Here is a 17,499-nt window from a genome sequence, read left to right as displayed (position 1 = left end):
CTTTCATTATAAGTGACCCTGTAATTTGTATTAAGCCTCATAGTATGTTTGTTAAAAAGTGATTTGATGCTCAGCATTTTATCATTTGTACTTCTCATAGATCACAGTATAAAAGAAAAAAACCTGTTCTCAAAGCCCAGTAAAATCACTTCATTCAACCTACTTTATTTATTGATGCCACATAAAGTTAGATTCTCTACTATGATGATAAAAAGTGGAGATTTTTCATCTCTCAATATCAAATGCATCTCTGAATAAAATGAAACCAGTGGATTTGCCTCTCTGTCTGACTTTATGAACGATCTCCAGCGGTTATTTGGGAGGAAATAAGACAGATTCTTCTGAAAGCCCTCCTCAGATATACAGCAAGAGGAGGGGTTGCAAACTCTATCACTGTGACAATCTCGGCATGGCAGGACTGGTGAAGGCGTCTCTGTTTTGCAGGTCTTTGCCTGTTTTGAAGGCATATTTATTTATTGAGTTTGGTTAAGTGCCTTTCATGTCAGGAATTATGTGATCCCGAAGTCTCAGGAGTGAGGCGGGCTTGAGGCTCAGCGTTTTGCAGCTCTGCGATTCTGAAAGTAAGAGTTAGTAAACGAATCAACCTTGTGATTCATGTCTCCTTTATAACTCCTGACAGTATGGAACACCTTTTTTTCTTAGTGAAGGAGAAGTAAATCTGTTTTAAGGAATAAAATGTAACTGTGTAGCGTTTTGTGGTACCTCTTTTCCTTTTTAAGAATAGAATTTAAATGTAAAATTGTTTTGTTTCAAGTCAAGTCAAACTTTATTTATAAAGTACCTTTTAGAAACAACAAGTTTTTGCCAAAGTGCTGTAAAAGGATAAGTATTACAATATCACAGAGAAGAATAACAAAAAGACGAACTATTTAAAAGTCAAAAGTAAAATAAAACTAAAATTAATTAAAATAAAAATAGCAGCTCTCACACGGAGTTAAACGCCAAGCTATAAAACTAGGTTTTTAAACTGAACTTGAAAATAGTGAGTGTTTGGGCCTTTTTAGCATGTAAAGGCAGATTATTTCAAAGTTTAGTCCCCACCACTGCAAACGCACGGTCACCTCTATTCTTTTATCTTACACGGGGGACAATTAACAATGAATGGTTGGCGTACCTAAGTCCCCTCGATGGAGCGTAGAGCTGTATTAACTCTGACAGAAATGACGGTGCCAGACCATTTAATGATTTAAAAACTAAAATAAGAATCTAAAATCAATTCCGAACTGAAGAGGAAGCCAATGAAGAGTGGCCAAAATGAGAGTTACATGTTCGTGTTCCCGTTAGCAAACGAGCTGCAGCATTCTGAACCATCTACAGTCTGGTGAGGGAGGCCTGGCTAATGCCTACATAAAGTCCATTGCTTTAATAAAGACTGGACAAAATAAATGTGTATAATCCTTTCAAAATCTTTGAGAGACAGAAAAGTACTTTTTTGTGATTAATTTAAAGCTGTATGCATTTAAAGGCCAATAGTTACATTAATAGTTTGTGTTATTGGCATGAATGGGTCTTTAGTCTCTTTTTTTGCCAAAAGGTGTATTGCATTTGTTTAGTCAGAATTAGCTCATAAATTTTTTGGGTGTTTTTACAAACAGGAATTTTCTTTTGATATGTAAATATATAAAAATATTTAAAATAAATATATAAATGCATATGTTGGCTAAAATAAAAATGTGCTTTTGTTTAAATGCATGTAGTGGTATATAGTGCACTTCTTTCAATGCAAGGAGTCTAAACAATTTTCCTTTCAAAGGATCTTAAAATCTTTCAGGAAATAAACAGTTTTCTGACTTTTATTTCTACTGCAGTCATAAAAGACTGCCTTGTATTTCCCATTATTCCAGAAGTCAGCATACTTGGATCTTTGAAAACTTTTTGTATGTTGAACGGCCGTTCTTTCAAAGTCAAAACAGGTGGCTGAATTTTCCTTGTGTGTGACGTCTCTTGTCAAAAAGTGAGAGCGGCAGATTAGCAGATTGGATCTAATCTGTCCCTAACCAGCCGGCTAATAAAATGCGTTTGTGTTCCTGGAGCTGATCGATTCTGTCTCACACCTCTCGCCTGCTCGCGCCCGCTTTGCCGAGGACACAGACACTAATGGCCACATTCGCTCCATCTCACCTGCACCGGGTTCCCGCTCACGATTTCCCAACAATTAGCGAGGCCAATGGACGTAGCCTATTCTCATCTGTGCTGTCACACTCTCTGCTCTGGACCTCCACTTAACCTGCTTTCTGGTTGAGCGGTGGATGTGAGATATTATGAGGTTTTTATTTTACACGTACGCACACATATCACACCTTGAAGTCTCTGTTGGGCTCTGTGTGCCAGTGTGTTCTTTAGATAGGGGGTTGGATTAAATTGACAAAAACATTTGGTAACATTTCCTAATAACTTTCATTAATAAGTCGTTTGCATGCATTATTACACGGCCCTGTCAATCGTATAGCTGTCAACCCTTCACTTTTTCCACTTTTTTTACTTTCATTTCGCTTTTCACTTTCAAGTTTGTATAATGACCAATGGACGGAGTGTTTGTTTCACATCTTTCTGTTCACATACTAAAATAGTTTATTGTATATTGATAGATTATGTATCAAAATATCTCAAATGAGAATCTCATTCTGCATTGCTGTGCAGTAAGTATTGAAATAGACATATATCAGTTATTTGCAAAAACATATAAAAAAAACTTTTGCAAACAATTTAAAAAATAAGTTAGTATGTCTATTTATAGAAATGTATCTGCATGTGTATGCATGATGTATTTTAAATCAATGATTGATTTTATAGAACTTAAGGCAGTATCCTATCACATTATATAAAAAGTTATTGCATTTTTCTTTAATATTATGCAGCTCTATATAAATCAATATGTTATTTCTTTGGTAGCCATGTAGTATGAAAACCGCTATAAATCCAAAGATTTATATGATATTAGGACACGGTAAAGAACCTTGAGGCCAGTCAATAATACATTTAAGTATATTATATTATTATAATTATATGTGTTAAATTATGTTATATATCACCACCTTGGAATTGTATTCCTGTATTCTGTTTAACTATGTTGATAGATTCCTTATGTTTTTTAAAGGCCCAAAATATACACATCGTAAAGAAAAAACATCACATACTATATATAAGTGTATATAAGTCACAGACAAAGAATATGTCAATAACGTCATCTAGACAAAAGTGTAACGATAGAACCTTATATTTCCAAGGTGATATGTAGTTTTTGGCAAAACTTTTCCCCATATATAGTGTATTCATCTATTTCATAAAGAGAAAACATTTCAAAATGCAGCTTTGTTTGTATGCAGCCTTAAATTGCCTTTGTTTCAAAGGCGATTTCATCATTTTGGTATAAAAGTAAAGTAGTCCACTTATCAACATTTCTCCCCTCGTCCTTTCCTCCTCTCGTCCTTTCCTCCTCTTTCCACTCCTGTGTTGGCCTGATAACAGAGCTGCCCCGTACTCCCAGGTCATTAGCCACGGGCTCTCGTACTTCCATTAGTGAGGGAAGGGAGCTCATCATTGGCCTACCTCGACTGACGAGGGTAATTAGTTAAGTAATAATGTGGAGCCGCAGTCATGGCTCTTAAATGCCCATTGATGACAGTCAGATCGGAAGCCGGGCTTTCCTCGCCTATTAGTAACACACAGAGATTGCAGGCCTCATCACTGAAACCACACACTGACATAATTACACGCATCACACACACTTTTTCTCCCTCTCCTCAACACACACTCTTTAGCGCCAGCGGTTAATGAAGGCATGTTGTATTTGGAGAAGTCCCGAGGACCTGAATGCTGATGATGAGTGGTTGTTGGTTTAGGCGCTGGTTTTTGGAAAGAAGACAGATTTATTTGCATTGTGATGTGCGAAGTTAGTTGCCGCATTAAGGCGTACAAATTGAGCTTTCATTTAGCGCTTTCGTTGACATATAAGGTCGTTTGAGGTGTTATCTTTAACATATATCTGCATCTCTTTCTGATTTAGGTGCTGGAATTCTAGGATGTTTCTTTCACTGCTAACTGTTGTCATGCAGTCAGCCAGCATGTGTTATGTGCTGAGCAAAATTCATTAACTAGAATTTTTGAGGTCGAATAAAAACTCAATAAATGCACTCAAAAAATGATATCATTTTTATTTTTCAGGTTGGTAATTAAAATGTATCATTAGGTTATGAATATCACACATGCGTCTGGGGAGCTGTAGAGCGCCTAACGGCTGAAATTTAAAACAGGGATTTTTATCAAGTTTATTAACTAATGGAGAGACTAGAGAACAACCAGGCACTGTGGGTGGTAGAAAATCAAAATAATTTAGTTGGGCCAGGAAGACAACAACTTTAAAAAAAATTGCACTTCGACTTAGATTTTTTTATTTGCAAGCTTGAATCATGAAATAGTGTGCACCAGACTGAAAAAAGCATGCAAGCGTCTATGATGTAAACGGACGTGCCGGTTGGCGCGGTCAGAGCAGATTGTCTGTTACGTCACACCAGAACTGCTCATAGTCTTTATAGTCACTTCATGTTATTCCATTCAACCATCCAAGTGCAGTTACCACTATACTTACCCTAGGCGCTGTGTGCAAGTATATACATGCACCGGCAATCAGTATGTCGAGATGCTACGATGATCCTTTCCCGGCCATCCTTGCTTTTATTGGGCTCGGAAAAAGCCCAGTCACATCTCACAGGTGGACAAGTCTTTGTTTACACAGTGCACAATGTTGGGGTTGATATTTCTTACCTTGTCACCACGCAAACCCACGGATCCTTCATTCCGGTGCACTTAATTTTGATGCTGTGTTTGTGGTCGGTCTGTCACTCTCGACGCCCACTCTGTGTGTTCTGTCATGAGCAGCCTCTTAACCATGCATTGTGGAGGAGGGAGAAATGTCAGTCAGCACAGCAGGAAAATTATCAGTACATGTCGGCAGGGAGCTGGCGGGGGCCTGGGGTGGAGGGGGGGTCGTGATCAGGGGGGAAGTGCCCCGGGAAAAAATAGTTCAATGATGAGGACCAGATTAGAGTGGCAAGACGGTGGGGAATTATGGGTACGTCTCTCAGTAGAAGTGCAAGATAAAAACAACATTTTCCCCGAAGACGGTACACGGCATGCCTTGGCAAACACACAGACATCAAAAGCGCTCTCTAAAAAACGGCAGCGACAATAAGGCAGTGCATTACAAACCGAGATGCTCAAATCCTGTGATTTTATTTACACAAGAGTGTGTTTGTTTTATTCTGTTCAGTTTGGCACCAACTGATGTATTGTCCATATGTGCTCTTTAATCGTATATGGCTTCGAGGTTAGACAGCCAAAAATAAGCAGTGTTCTTGTAATGTCTAGATAGGCCCTTGATGCAGTAAGGGGTCTTTGTAGTAGACGGATGACTTGATATCTTGTTTTATTTCCCATCCACAGGTAGAATGTAAGAAGGCCCAGCCTAAGGAAGTGATGTTTCCTCCGGGGACGCGGGGGAGAGCCAGAGGTCTGCCCTATACCATGGACGCCTTCATGCTGGGAATGGGCATGCTGAGTAAGTTACATCTGAGTTTATCATCACCGACTATTACGCATAAGTTAATATCGTCAGTCGCTGTGCCATGATGTTGATCATTGATGTTAATGGGTTCCTGTCCCAAATACCATGTCTTAAAAGTGCTGTCTTGCATGCATCTATCCATGATGTTGCATTCACAAGCCATTTTACTTTATTAAAGTGACACATTTAGAAGAAAAGTTGCAGCGATAGAGCAAGTTACTTGTTAAAGGGACGGTTCACTCTTTAAAATGTATTCACGCTCACGTCATTCAAAATCGGAATATGACCCTCCAATTTGTTTAGGGGAAATGTCTTAGTGGTTGAGTTGTGGTTGTTCTAGTAACGTGAATGCAAACCCTGCATTGATAGATTATGCGCATTAAAACCAGGGTTAAATGTAAATAGGGTAAATTTTGGCTTCATGTTGAAACATTTTAGAGCACTGAATGGGATTTTTATGTTCATGTGAATCTACTGTAGATCAAAACATCCTCAGTGTGGTGGTCTCCAGATGACCTCAGAGACAAACCGTCGTTTCTGAATGTGCTCACTTTAAACATTCACGCTGAGCTTGATGGTGTAGAACAAGTGCATCACTGTAAACTTAGAGAACAAAATGGCAAATCATAATGTGGAAACAGGCAGACAGGGAGAGGCAACAACCCATTGAAAGTGCTCCTCAGGGATTGCAGCGGGAATGACGGTCCAATGCTGGCACTGCGATTGCGTTAACGCTGCCACGCTCTGCTGGCGACTCTACGACTGCCGAGCCAGTCGAAACTCCTCTACATTTCTACTGGGAGTTTCGCTTGCGTCGACATGGAAACGGCTTGTGCACGCGCCATCACGAAGACTGGAACCCATCAAGCTCATCCCGACACCCGCAATGCTCGTGTTGACTGTTTTCTGTAGATTTGACGTGTGTCAAGAGGACAGGAAACCTAGATTCAGACAATAATCACCCCCCCGCCCCAAACTTATAGTTCTTTTCAATTCCCACCCCCGAACCCCCCACCCGGCTCCAGTGACAAGAGATAATTACTGCGAGATTGATCGTCGGCTGAAAGTAACTGAAGCAAATAAATCGTTTGATGCCTGGTGCAGAATGCGAATGGCAGCTAATGGGTGAAGCTGCAGGAGAGGTCGTCCTGCCTGTAATTCGACTTGATGAAGTATCCTCACAGGGCCCGCGTGAAATATGCTATTGATATTCAGCCAGCTCCGCATCCAGCCACACCAAATCCCTAACCTACCCTCACCAAAGCAAGGGACCATATTATAGTGCTAAATGAGGAGAAAAATCTAAGTAATGCGGAGTAATGAACCTGTGATTTCATAAAGCTGACCTAAAATTTTTCCTTATTTGAGGCAGTTTTTGTGTTTGTTTTTTTGTTGCGTGTACCTATCCAGGGATTTGCCTGGAAACATACAGTGCCAGTCAGAGGTTTGTGGTAACTTACCTGCTATTGTTAGATTCTATGATAAAATAATTAAACGGGTGTTATTGGTTTTGATTTTGACATTATTATTATTATTATAATATATTTAATATTATACTTAATTGTTTATTTAGTTGGAATTGTTTGTTTAAAATTCAATTTAATAGATTCATTACAAAAATATTTTTAAATCAAATTTCTGTACAGCTTATAACCATTTTGCATTGTTGCAAAGAGGCTTTACAATAAAAACATTGTAGCAGAGACAGAAAGTAGTGACATAAGAAAAAAAGCCAAATAAATATATTATTTACATTATTATATAGATACATAGATAACATTTAAAACAGTCAAGCATAATTTTGGGAAATTATAAGGTATACTTCCTATGATCAAGATATTTTTATGATAAGAAACATTTCAGTTACCCTAAACTTTTGATCGGTAGGGTATAGCGATCACGTCGAGACCTTGCGTCAATTTCCGAAGCCCCCAGGCATCGTCATACATCGTTTGCTGTCTAGTGTCTGCAGTGGCAACCGCCTAACGTCAGCTCAAGTTGACTCAAGTTGAGGTTGATGAAATTACGCCACAAGTGGGTGTCATGAGCTTATTAGGGCTTAAAGCAGATCAGTGTTGAACAAACTGAAAAGCGAGTCGCGCAAAGGAGACGACGTCAACAGAGAGTGGGTTAAGGGGGTTGCGCTCATTCGATCGCAACACCGTCTTATCTAAATGAAATTGGAAAGCAGGACAGCGAAACATTCCTTTTGCTAATTTGCATACAAAAATCAACAAGGCTCATTATTTAAGGAACTGCAATTCCTTATGTGCTGAAATCTCATTAGAGGCCCGCTCTGAGCAGCGGTGTTTACCACACCTAATCGAGCTATTTATCTTTATTGTGCTGGTCCTCATGTATGTTTGCTAAAATTAATACACATCTCAGCTAGCGCAAAGTGCAGCTTTACCAGATGGATAATTGATTTTACAGTGAATCGAAACTGTTGAGCCATAAAATGGGCACATTAGCATGCATATTAATAACGCAAATAAGAGGGCGAGGTCGTCGCCACTAGGCCAGATTAAGTGACAGTCTTTATTTACTGCGTTGCCGGGAGACAAGAGGTGCCCGTCGTGGTGACGGCATGGCTTAATGAGTCATCTTGCCAGCCTGAGGTATCTTACCGCCACCGCATGCACATCTCCCGTTGTGGTGACGGTCACATGCCATGTTGTCCCCGAGCACAAGGTTGAGACCTAGCTCTCTTCTGTGCCTCATGGCCAAACTATTCGGTTTCTTACAGTTAAGATGAATAGTTATGACCAGGAGGTGGAGAACCGTCATGGGAAAAACGGGTCTGGACATTTTTAAGTCCTGGAAAACTCATGAGAAATATAATTTCTATAAATCTCATGAATTGATATAAACAAACATGAACATGTTTTGGGCATGTGAGCACCGTTTTGAAATCAGCAGAAGTGCATTGTCTTGATTTCTTTCAGCATACCTGCATTTTGTTCCCGTAGGTGCTGGCCCGACCACTATGTTAATCCCCTACTGTCAACATAACCCCGTCCCTCTACATTCAAAGTAATCTCTCTAAATGTCACAGGAAAAGCCCATGTCATGTATATTTAGTGTGGCGTCTGGCATTTGCTCCATCTGAAGAGTAGAGTACACAGGGCTGCCATAGTCTCGAGAGACAGAAAAGCCCAGATATTAAGGTTTTGTAAACATAGGACTCTCTAAAAGAGCAAAGTTAAAGATGGCCGCCATGCTGCCAACGACACCCGCAGAACTAGTAATAATATGTTTAAGAAGCATGATTATAAATTCATTGTTATACAATATGGCGAGACGTGAAGAAAGAGAGTAAGCTCATATATCACCCCCCAAAAATTGTCCTCTGTATGCTTCAGCGAGTGGTATTTTTTAATATGTGTATCCATACGGTACCCCTTTCTCTGCCTCATTCCCTCAAAATTGAATTCTCCTCCGGAACGGTCTTTGATTTTAAAACTCTGCGGTTTACATAGCATTTACCGCAAATGGCACAAAAAGTCCCCTTTCATAAGCAGTCAATAAAAACAGAAAACTTCATAAAAGCAAGTTATTTCTTTTAAGCCTCTGCTATGGCGTTGACCCTTACCAAAGAAACTTTGACAGGATCAATATCTTCACATAGACTACTTCCCACCAGTCTGCCTCTGCAATGTCAAACTGCATTGATCCGAGTTATGTCTAGCCTAACTTGAGGTGGAGTGTATTTATTCTCATCAACACCGACTCACATTTGTGGCTGAGAGCCAAGGATAAGCCTGTAGCAATCAGTCGGTGCAGGCACACGCTGAGCACGGCCAATAACTATTACAGAGATGCTTCAGGTGCTCCTGAAACCCCTCAAGAAGAAAAGAAACGGGTCTGGCGTTAGACTGAAGAGATCTAATCTCTCAAACAACAGAGTTTGGGTTGGGCTTGCTGATGACGGCACAATGGAGTTCATTCTAAACCCTTGTATATTATGATGACAGCGTTCCCCGGAGCATTTGCATTCACAATATGGCTGACACTTTCAGGTTTTTTCTGTTTGAAAGTCGGCCAGATAATTAGTGTCTAGGCTCACACAGTAATAAGCCATTGTGACAGAATAAGAACAATGGGTCTTTGGGCTGTAGCCTGGTAAAGAGGGACGCGTGGTGGTCCGTTGCTCAATGCTGGCGGCGAGACAGCCAGAGCACGTGTGTTGGGTCGCATCCCGCATTGTAAACGCTGCTGATTACGTGTTTTCGCCTCGCTCCCAAACAACCGGAGATGCATCTCGGATAATAAAATAGTCAAGGGGAAGCCAGCTCACTCGGCCGAGCTTCATCATTAAAAAGTTCTGCCTCAGCGAAGACGACAACAGGCGGAAAAAACAGATTGCGAGTAAATTCCCGGCCAGCACCTTTTTCGTTGGTGCGCTCCACTTTCGAATGATTTCTGCAATCGCTCAATCATATTTGTGCCGTGTTGCCGGCGAGCCTCAGACGGTATTAGCGCACGGGAGGCCAAGGCTATGCGGTGCCGAGGGACTTTAATCCGTGATGTCCTGCCACAACTATCAGCCTGCCATTGTCTCGCGCTGTCGTGTCCTTCATGATCGATTAGCGCAAGCTATAAAAGAAGGGTTATCGATCAATGACAGTGGAGAGGTGAGAAAAAGAGAGGGAGGGAGAGAGAGATGACAGTGGCAGACATGTCCGTTCCCTCAGCCAGGGGAAAGAGGGATGAGCCCCAGGGAATGAAGCGAGATCGTGTCTTGTGATGTTTATGCCGTTCATCACTGCGCACGGAGAGTCGATAGCTAATCTGTTACAGTGCAGCGTTAGGAGGAGACGCTTAGTTGTGTGGTTTGTGATCATTGGTAGGGGTTATTATTATTGTTAAATAAACCTTTCTTGGTTCTACTAGAAATATATGAATTTGTCTTAAATATTTATGAAAGACAAAAATGACATTAATATTAAGTTTATGTATTTCTTAAATAAAAGAATCTACGTGTGCACCCTCTAGTGTTCAAATGGCTCAATATGCCTGAATTGTCTACACCTGCACAACACTTGTTGTAAAGACTATTATGGGCCTTTCACACCATAGTTGTAACAATTTAAACATAACGTATAAGTACATTAATGTCCACACCAATAGACAATAATGATAACATGCAAGCTGCATTGTTGCAGTCACAAGGTCGATGTAGATGACCTGCCATTGCTTTTAGAAATTTGCATGGAAGAAGCGTACAATAAATAGGGGTGTGTAAAAAGTGTGTAAAAAAACACCACTGTCTTCATCAACAATATTATTAAACCTTGTATATTAGAACTGGATGCTTGCACCACCAATAAGAATGCTTGTGCATAATTTCACAACCTGTGGGCAGGGCCCAGTCTCACAGTTTTATAGGGTCCCCCCTCAAGATTTGCAGCACTCCTGGGTTTGTGTGATGTCAGAGCTCCCATTTTTCTTGTGTGTCTGTGTTTTAAATGGCATACTGATTTATTGGTGTGATAGTGAATCTCCGGGCGGTTTATCACATCCTTGGATTTTCTTCTCTCCCCTCAGGTTATCCAAACATTGTAGCAACGTATGGCCGTGGATACACTGGTTTCGCTCCGAGCTACAGCTACCAATTCCCTGGTAAGTTCCATCTTGTTAAGCTCTGTGTGGTGCTCTTGTCTCCCGCTGCTGTTTGGTAATGGCCTCCCTGCTGGCCGGCAGACTCACAAACACCAACGCACCCCCCTTTTCTGCCTGCCGTACACCCCATGCTGGAAAACTTTGTGGTGCTTTATGCTTAAATACACACTGGCGCACTCAACAGTATACATCAACAGTACAAGGCACACATTCTGCCTGGTTTGGCCCCCTGCTGTATCCCCACATCCATATCATTGTGGCTTTACAGATAACACAGCCGTATTAGATGCTCTTAAAAAGCATGTGAGCTACAAAAGAGCCCATAGGCATCTCATTTTCTCCCTTCACAGATATAATTCTTACGTTAAGATATGCAATAGAGTTCAGCGAATCGCACCCAAATCTTGACTCAGCAGGGCTTTGGGGCATTCCAGAAAAAGACGAGTCTTTTTCGTCTGAAAAATGTGATGCAACAAAGCCGCTCCTTTATTTCATGGCTGAGTTCTCAGAACTAGACTTTGATAACCGATTGGCCCGGACCGGAATCAGAACGTGCCAAGTATATCTTATTATAATGTACAGGTCACTGATTTATCTAGCTCTGCTGGGTGCACTCAATTCAACGCCTTGTAGCTGGCACTGCTTGCCAATGCAAATTGAATCTACTTGAAGCACACGCCATGTATTTCTAATACTTTTTTTATTGCAACCCTGACAGTTTTCGAAAACCAGACTAGACTGATCCAGCGGGTAGCCTAGCCTAGCCTAGCCAATCAGGTTTTCAGCCGGTCTTGTTGCTTTGGCACCTGGTCTGCCAGCCTGACCTATTGAGAAGTGTACAAAATCCATCTAAAACCAGCCAACAGACCAGCCAGCTGGCACAGACCGGGAGACCTTCTAAGACCAGCTTTTTATGCTGCCTTAATGTTTTAGGGGTGTGCTATAAAAACGATTTAAACGTTAGAAATATGTATATCGCAATGTGCAATGTGCGTTTGAGGCAGAGACGTGTATGCTATGTGCATGAGTGCAAGTGGACTAACTTTGAGAAAGAATGTGTTTTTAAACATATTTGTACAGTATGTAGTTGTCATTGATTTTACAAGCCTGACGCATTGTTATATATAATATATTACACATTGTACCAAGTTATGGCACATCGCATTTTTTCACCCTCTTAGCGCTCAAACATCTGGGAGATGTCTATTTGATGTCTACATTTACAACTGCAAGACCTTTTTTTGGGTTGTTTGCTCATCTACCATACATCTCTTGGATGTCTCCTGTCAGATGTCATATAGACGTCTAGAAGATGTCTGCAAGATGTTTATGTATGTAACTGCCCTTTCTAAGACGTTTGTTAGATGTTTTCTAGATCATAACCAGACATCTTACAGACGTACCCGTGTTATCAGGGCAATATAATGCAGCACTGCAAGTGTATTTTGGTGCATAAGTTCGTGTTTGCTACTCGCTCGGAGTGCCTCATCCGCATCTATAAACTATGAAATTCTCATGGCTGTTAAGCGTAAAGCTGGTTGTAGCACCGATAACACTTTGTCATCCCCTTTGAAGCCGACGCACAAATAAACCTCAAACAATCCTCACAGACGCCCCAAACTAACCGTTGAGCGCAGGCAGAATATTCTACTGCCGATAAATAAATGAAGGGGGGTGATGGATAATGAGGAAATTGGCAGCTGCTTGAGGAATAGCTGCTGTGACTAAACCCGGTTAGGAGGATTAAAACATCGTGGGCTCATTCTCTTCAGAAAGTAGTTTTAGCACAACGCTACGCCATCGACAGACTAGCAGTTACCTCAGAAATACGTGCAGCGGCTGTACGCTTACTCCTACCTGACGCTAAGAATAAGCAACCGAATAAACACGTACAGGTCCACTCATGCCAAAAGTCTCATAACGGTTGCTGAAAAGCATTTGAGTGTATCGAATGCATATTTTTAGCGATATTGACCCTGGACACAGAGCTGAAGGTCTCACTGGCATATGACTCACTGCAGAATAGGCTGCGAACGGCTCGAGTTAAACTGCAGTTCTAGCGCAAAAAAGGAGCCTTTTTTCTTTCCGTATAATCCCCCGGCTTTTCTTGTAAAATGATCTGCCTCACGCCACTCAGAAAGGGCCCCCTTTACTCTTTCATTTCAGATGTTGTCAATGACCTTGGTGTTGAACATATAGGGTAAAAAAGCTTTTCTCCAGACTACTTGTAGCACCTGGGATTTACTATAAGCTCGGCTGCAGCGAAGGTTAAAAATTGACTGTTGAAAAGAGAGAAAGTCATTTTTTTCAAGGCACTTCTTGCAATGAACACAGGTGACGGGATTTGTTACAGGTCGCGGGGATGGAGCACGTACGAGTGAATGCATGTATGCAGGCTACCTTGTTTGGATTTTAAATGAAAACCAAAATGATTAATTGCATGTCAATGCCACCGAAGTACATTGTAATGTAAATGTGCTTATGATCAATACACAATGTATACACAGAGCTTTATAGTCCTCCTTCGGGAACGACTTCGATCACAGATGGATTTAGTGTGTTTTCTTTGCCCCAGAGACATATAGATATAAACAAGCAATGATGCTGTAGGAGCTGGTGTTGCTGCTATTGTCATTTTCATACTAACATGTCCTCTGCTAGATAAGATAAGAAAAAGCTGACAGGATCAGGCCACCTTCTCCGTTATCTCCCCGTTTGCCGGGACACACAAACACACGTTGTTCTTCTCTCATTTTTATGAGACAGAGAAGGCTGTTTCAGAGACTGTAAATCCAAAAGAAGCATATCCAAAAACCCATAGGCATGTTTAATGTCTCTCTCGCAAGCCTGTGCATCCAACAGGCTTTCCCCAAGATGTGGGAGAAGATATTCTCATATTGTTGTAAATCTATAGATTACAGAAACATAATTAGTTCATTTATAATTTTAAATTCTTTCCCGTTTCCTGTCCCGTTAAATTATCGTTGGTAAAGGAGCATAGCAGTTTAGGTAAGCAGACGTCTTATAACAAAGGGAATGTAAAAAGGTCATTTTATCATGATCACCTTCAGCCGTGATTCTTTGTTGTCGTTTTGTGCTTTTTTTCCCACATTTCCCACAATCCCCTGTTTGATCTCGTCTCACATTAGGCTGTTAGCGTTCTCTGTTTTCCCGAGCAGCGAATCATCTCTTCTCATCTTTGTTCTACCGTGATTTCTGGCATTTGACGAAGCTGGTGCTGATGAGAGCTGAAGGATGTTCTGCCGTCAAGGTCACCGCCCCTCTCGGCCCAGTTGGAACGAGCGATATGTTAGAACAGCATCCTTAAGCTCTCACTCCTCCATTTATCCCTCTCTTTTCCTCACGAGGAAGAACAAGGAGGGCTGGAATTGATGCTTCACTTTTGATTAGGGCCCAATCAGTTATGCAAACACAGAGGCTGTCGGGGACGGGCCCCCTCTCCGTTCTGTAACACGAGGCCCTGCGCCTGCCCGTCGTACAGATAACACGACCGGCCTCGCAGGATATTGGAGCGCAAACAAACAAATAAAGACGCTGCTCAGGCTGACCAGAGATGCTCTTTACGTGGGTGGTGAGGGAGAAAAAAGGAGCGGAGGAAATTGGGAGATGGCAGAAAGAGGGAGAGAGTAGCTTTCGCTGAGGGACATGGTGATATGAGCCCTGCCCTTGTCGAGCTTGGCAGCTCCGACAGACTTTGGAAAGCGGCGCGATTTCTTTTTTTGACCCGTTGAGAAAGAAAGGGAGAAAGAGAGAGAGCGGATGAATAGGCGCCAGTGCCGTCTCCTGCAGCTGTGCTACCTCGATCGGCTCTTCACCCAAATTAGCTCTAATTGAAAAGGGTGCTTATTAACTCGGTAGGCGCGAGGCAAACACATTCACCGCTTTCCACGCTCAAAACGGGCAGTGCTGAGCCGGACACACACTCGGCATACACACCGACAAACTTTGAACGGATACTCAGCTTCATTTCAGGGTATTTCCTGATTGTGCGAAGGTGGGCCGGGTCAGTTTGGAGGTCGTATCATAGAGATAGATTAGACAGGCTGTCTCATGCGCCCTTGCCTGCTGTAATCTCGCTGATGACTCATCTACAGTTCCCCACAGTCAGGCTGAATCGCTGTCATATATCCCAGCGTGCACTGCAGAGGCGTTTAACCAGTATGGGTTTAATTATCAGCTTGTATCACATCCACAATTCAGACACTGCTGTGAATGGAACAACTTCTTATTAATGTGTGCTGCTTTTTCCATCACGTTTTCTTACTTTATTATACTTACAGTTGTTGAATAGGGAGCACTGTATTATAATTCTTAATGCCTGCTTTATTTTAGTCTTCCTTATAAAAGCTTGCAATTAATTCAGCTCTGACGATGGCCAAATGCAGTCAAACTGTATTGTAGATGAAGGCTTTTTTTGTAGATTTTTGACTTGTAATGTTCAAACGAAATCTGGAGAGGTGGTGATATCATTGTGGCATTGTAGTATAAAAACAACAAACCTATGATGCCGAGGTCTATATATATAATATCTATTTATTTTTAAACAATTCATATTTAAAAGTCTTAAAAAAGTCATAAAAGTTTTTATTTCTAAGAATATTAAGATTATCATTTAAAAACAGTAAACAATTGACAATATAAACAACTGGCAATTTATTTATGTTACTATATGGGTCAAAGACCCATACGATAAGCAAAAAATAAATATCATACAATTTTCCCTGATTTACAGGAGACACTCACTAAAATGTCATTCAGTGTAACAATCTTGTAAGGCATATTTACAACAAAAATCAATTTATGACATTTTAAAAGACACTAAAATTCTAATTTGTTGTTGTTTTTTGCCACTATCCTAGGTTTTGCCCATTTTCTTTAAGAATGTTTTACTTATTTAAACCACAATAAAATGTAATATGCTCCCTTATTCTTTTATATATTTATTATGTGCAAGTCAAAATAAGCATGTTGTTCGAATTTGTACATAAATATTGTGTTACACTGAATGACAATGTAACATAATTTCCACCAAATTTTGACATTTTATTATCCCAAAACTTAGTTGAAGCCATAAAGTAGGCGTTTTGCTTACATTTAATGTGACCCACATGAATTTTTCGTTAAAAAGTCTAAAACCAATACTAGCTGTTTAACTATTTTTTTAACCTATTTTAAAAATATATATACTTTAATGTTTAGTTTTAATACTTGTATATGGTCTTGAAATTTCATGTAATTTACAATCAGATTATCAGACATGTCTACCTGTTGTTCTGACTACAGGTTCTCTCCTTCATCAGTGAAAAGCTAAATGGCTTCAGACGTTCTACGAAAAATCTAATTTGATAAGACGTTAACTTTGTCTGCTCATGGGTTAGTCTTTGTGCCCCCTCCCCTACAGGGACATAGTATTTGTCTGCCTGGTAATTGCCTTCATCATGGAGGAGAATGACTGCAGAATAGGGCGGCAGGCTGCCAGTACAAGAGATCTGTCCCTGGGCCACGGTCTCATTATATGTGCCCCTGCTGATGGCAGTGATTGGACCTGAATCCAGGGGGCCAAGAACCCGCGGGGGAGGCAGGTCAGTTTGTTCTAGCTGTATAAGGTCTCGCTGATGTCTAGTCGGGTTCTGACATTAGCAGACTGGTCAGACCCAGATCTTTCTGCTCCCCGATGGCCTGCTCTTCAGCGGCATGACAATGGTCACCTTTCGGAAACTGTTGACCCCATGTGCCGTTCCCAATAAAATCTCTTGATCTTTCTCGCAGGCTGGAGTTGAACTTTGGTTCTGAATTAAAATCCTATTTGCCTAGCACAAGGCATTTTGGATTTACTGATGGGCGTCCTCATTGGACGTGAACAGCGATTCAAGTTCCTACTTCTAATTGTATTCTTAAAGAATGTTCTTAAAATGACATGCATTGTGTAATGTTGCTGTGTGTGAATGTAAACAGTCTGCCAAGTTGTAAAGCTGAAAGTGAACAAATAACAAAGTTATTGGCTTGGGAAAAAATGAGTCGACTCTGAATCACGCGAACGATCCGGATCGGATTTGCGTCACTCCGTGTAATGCCCGCCTATTTCCATTTGCGACACTGCACACGGTAGACCAATCACAGCAGAGTGGACCATCTGACCAATCAGATCAGGCTGACACAAAGGAGGGGATTAGACAGATGAATCGCTGAACGAATCATTTGAGAGTCGGTCGAGAAGTAAAATAACAATAACTGCCTATTATTAGAAAATTAAAGTATTTTTACACCGTGTA

General features: G+C 41.0%; 1 protein-coding gene across 13 annotated transcripts in view; it reads left to right on the top strand.

The window, feature by feature from the left end:
- Positions 1-17,499, top strand: part of msi2b (musashi RNA-binding protein 2b) — a 224,939-nt gene that overhangs the window by 174,064 nt on the left and 33,376 nt on the right. For all 13 annotated transcript variants that reach the window (XM_056756457.1, XM_056756450.1, XM_056756455.1 and 10 more), the window contains exons 9-10: positions 5,464-5,578; positions 11,132-11,206. In XM_056756457.1, coding sequence (XP_056612435.1) covers positions 5,464-5,578; positions 11,132-11,206 — 190 coding nt within the window. The remainder of the gene's footprint in view (positions 1-5,463; positions 5,579-11,131; positions 11,207-17,499) is intronic.

This window comes from Triplophysa dalaica, chromosome 9, assembly GCF_015846415.1.
Source record: "Triplophysa dalaica isolate WHDGS20190420 chromosome 9, ASM1584641v1, whole genome shotgun sequence".
In the NCBI taxonomy this organism is placed as follows: Eukaryota; Metazoa; Chordata; class Actinopteri; order Cypriniformes; family Nemacheilidae; genus Triplophysa; species Triplophysa dalaica.
The sequence above is the reverse complement of the archived record's forward strand: the minus strand, read 5'-3'. Positions and strand labels throughout refer to the sequence as shown.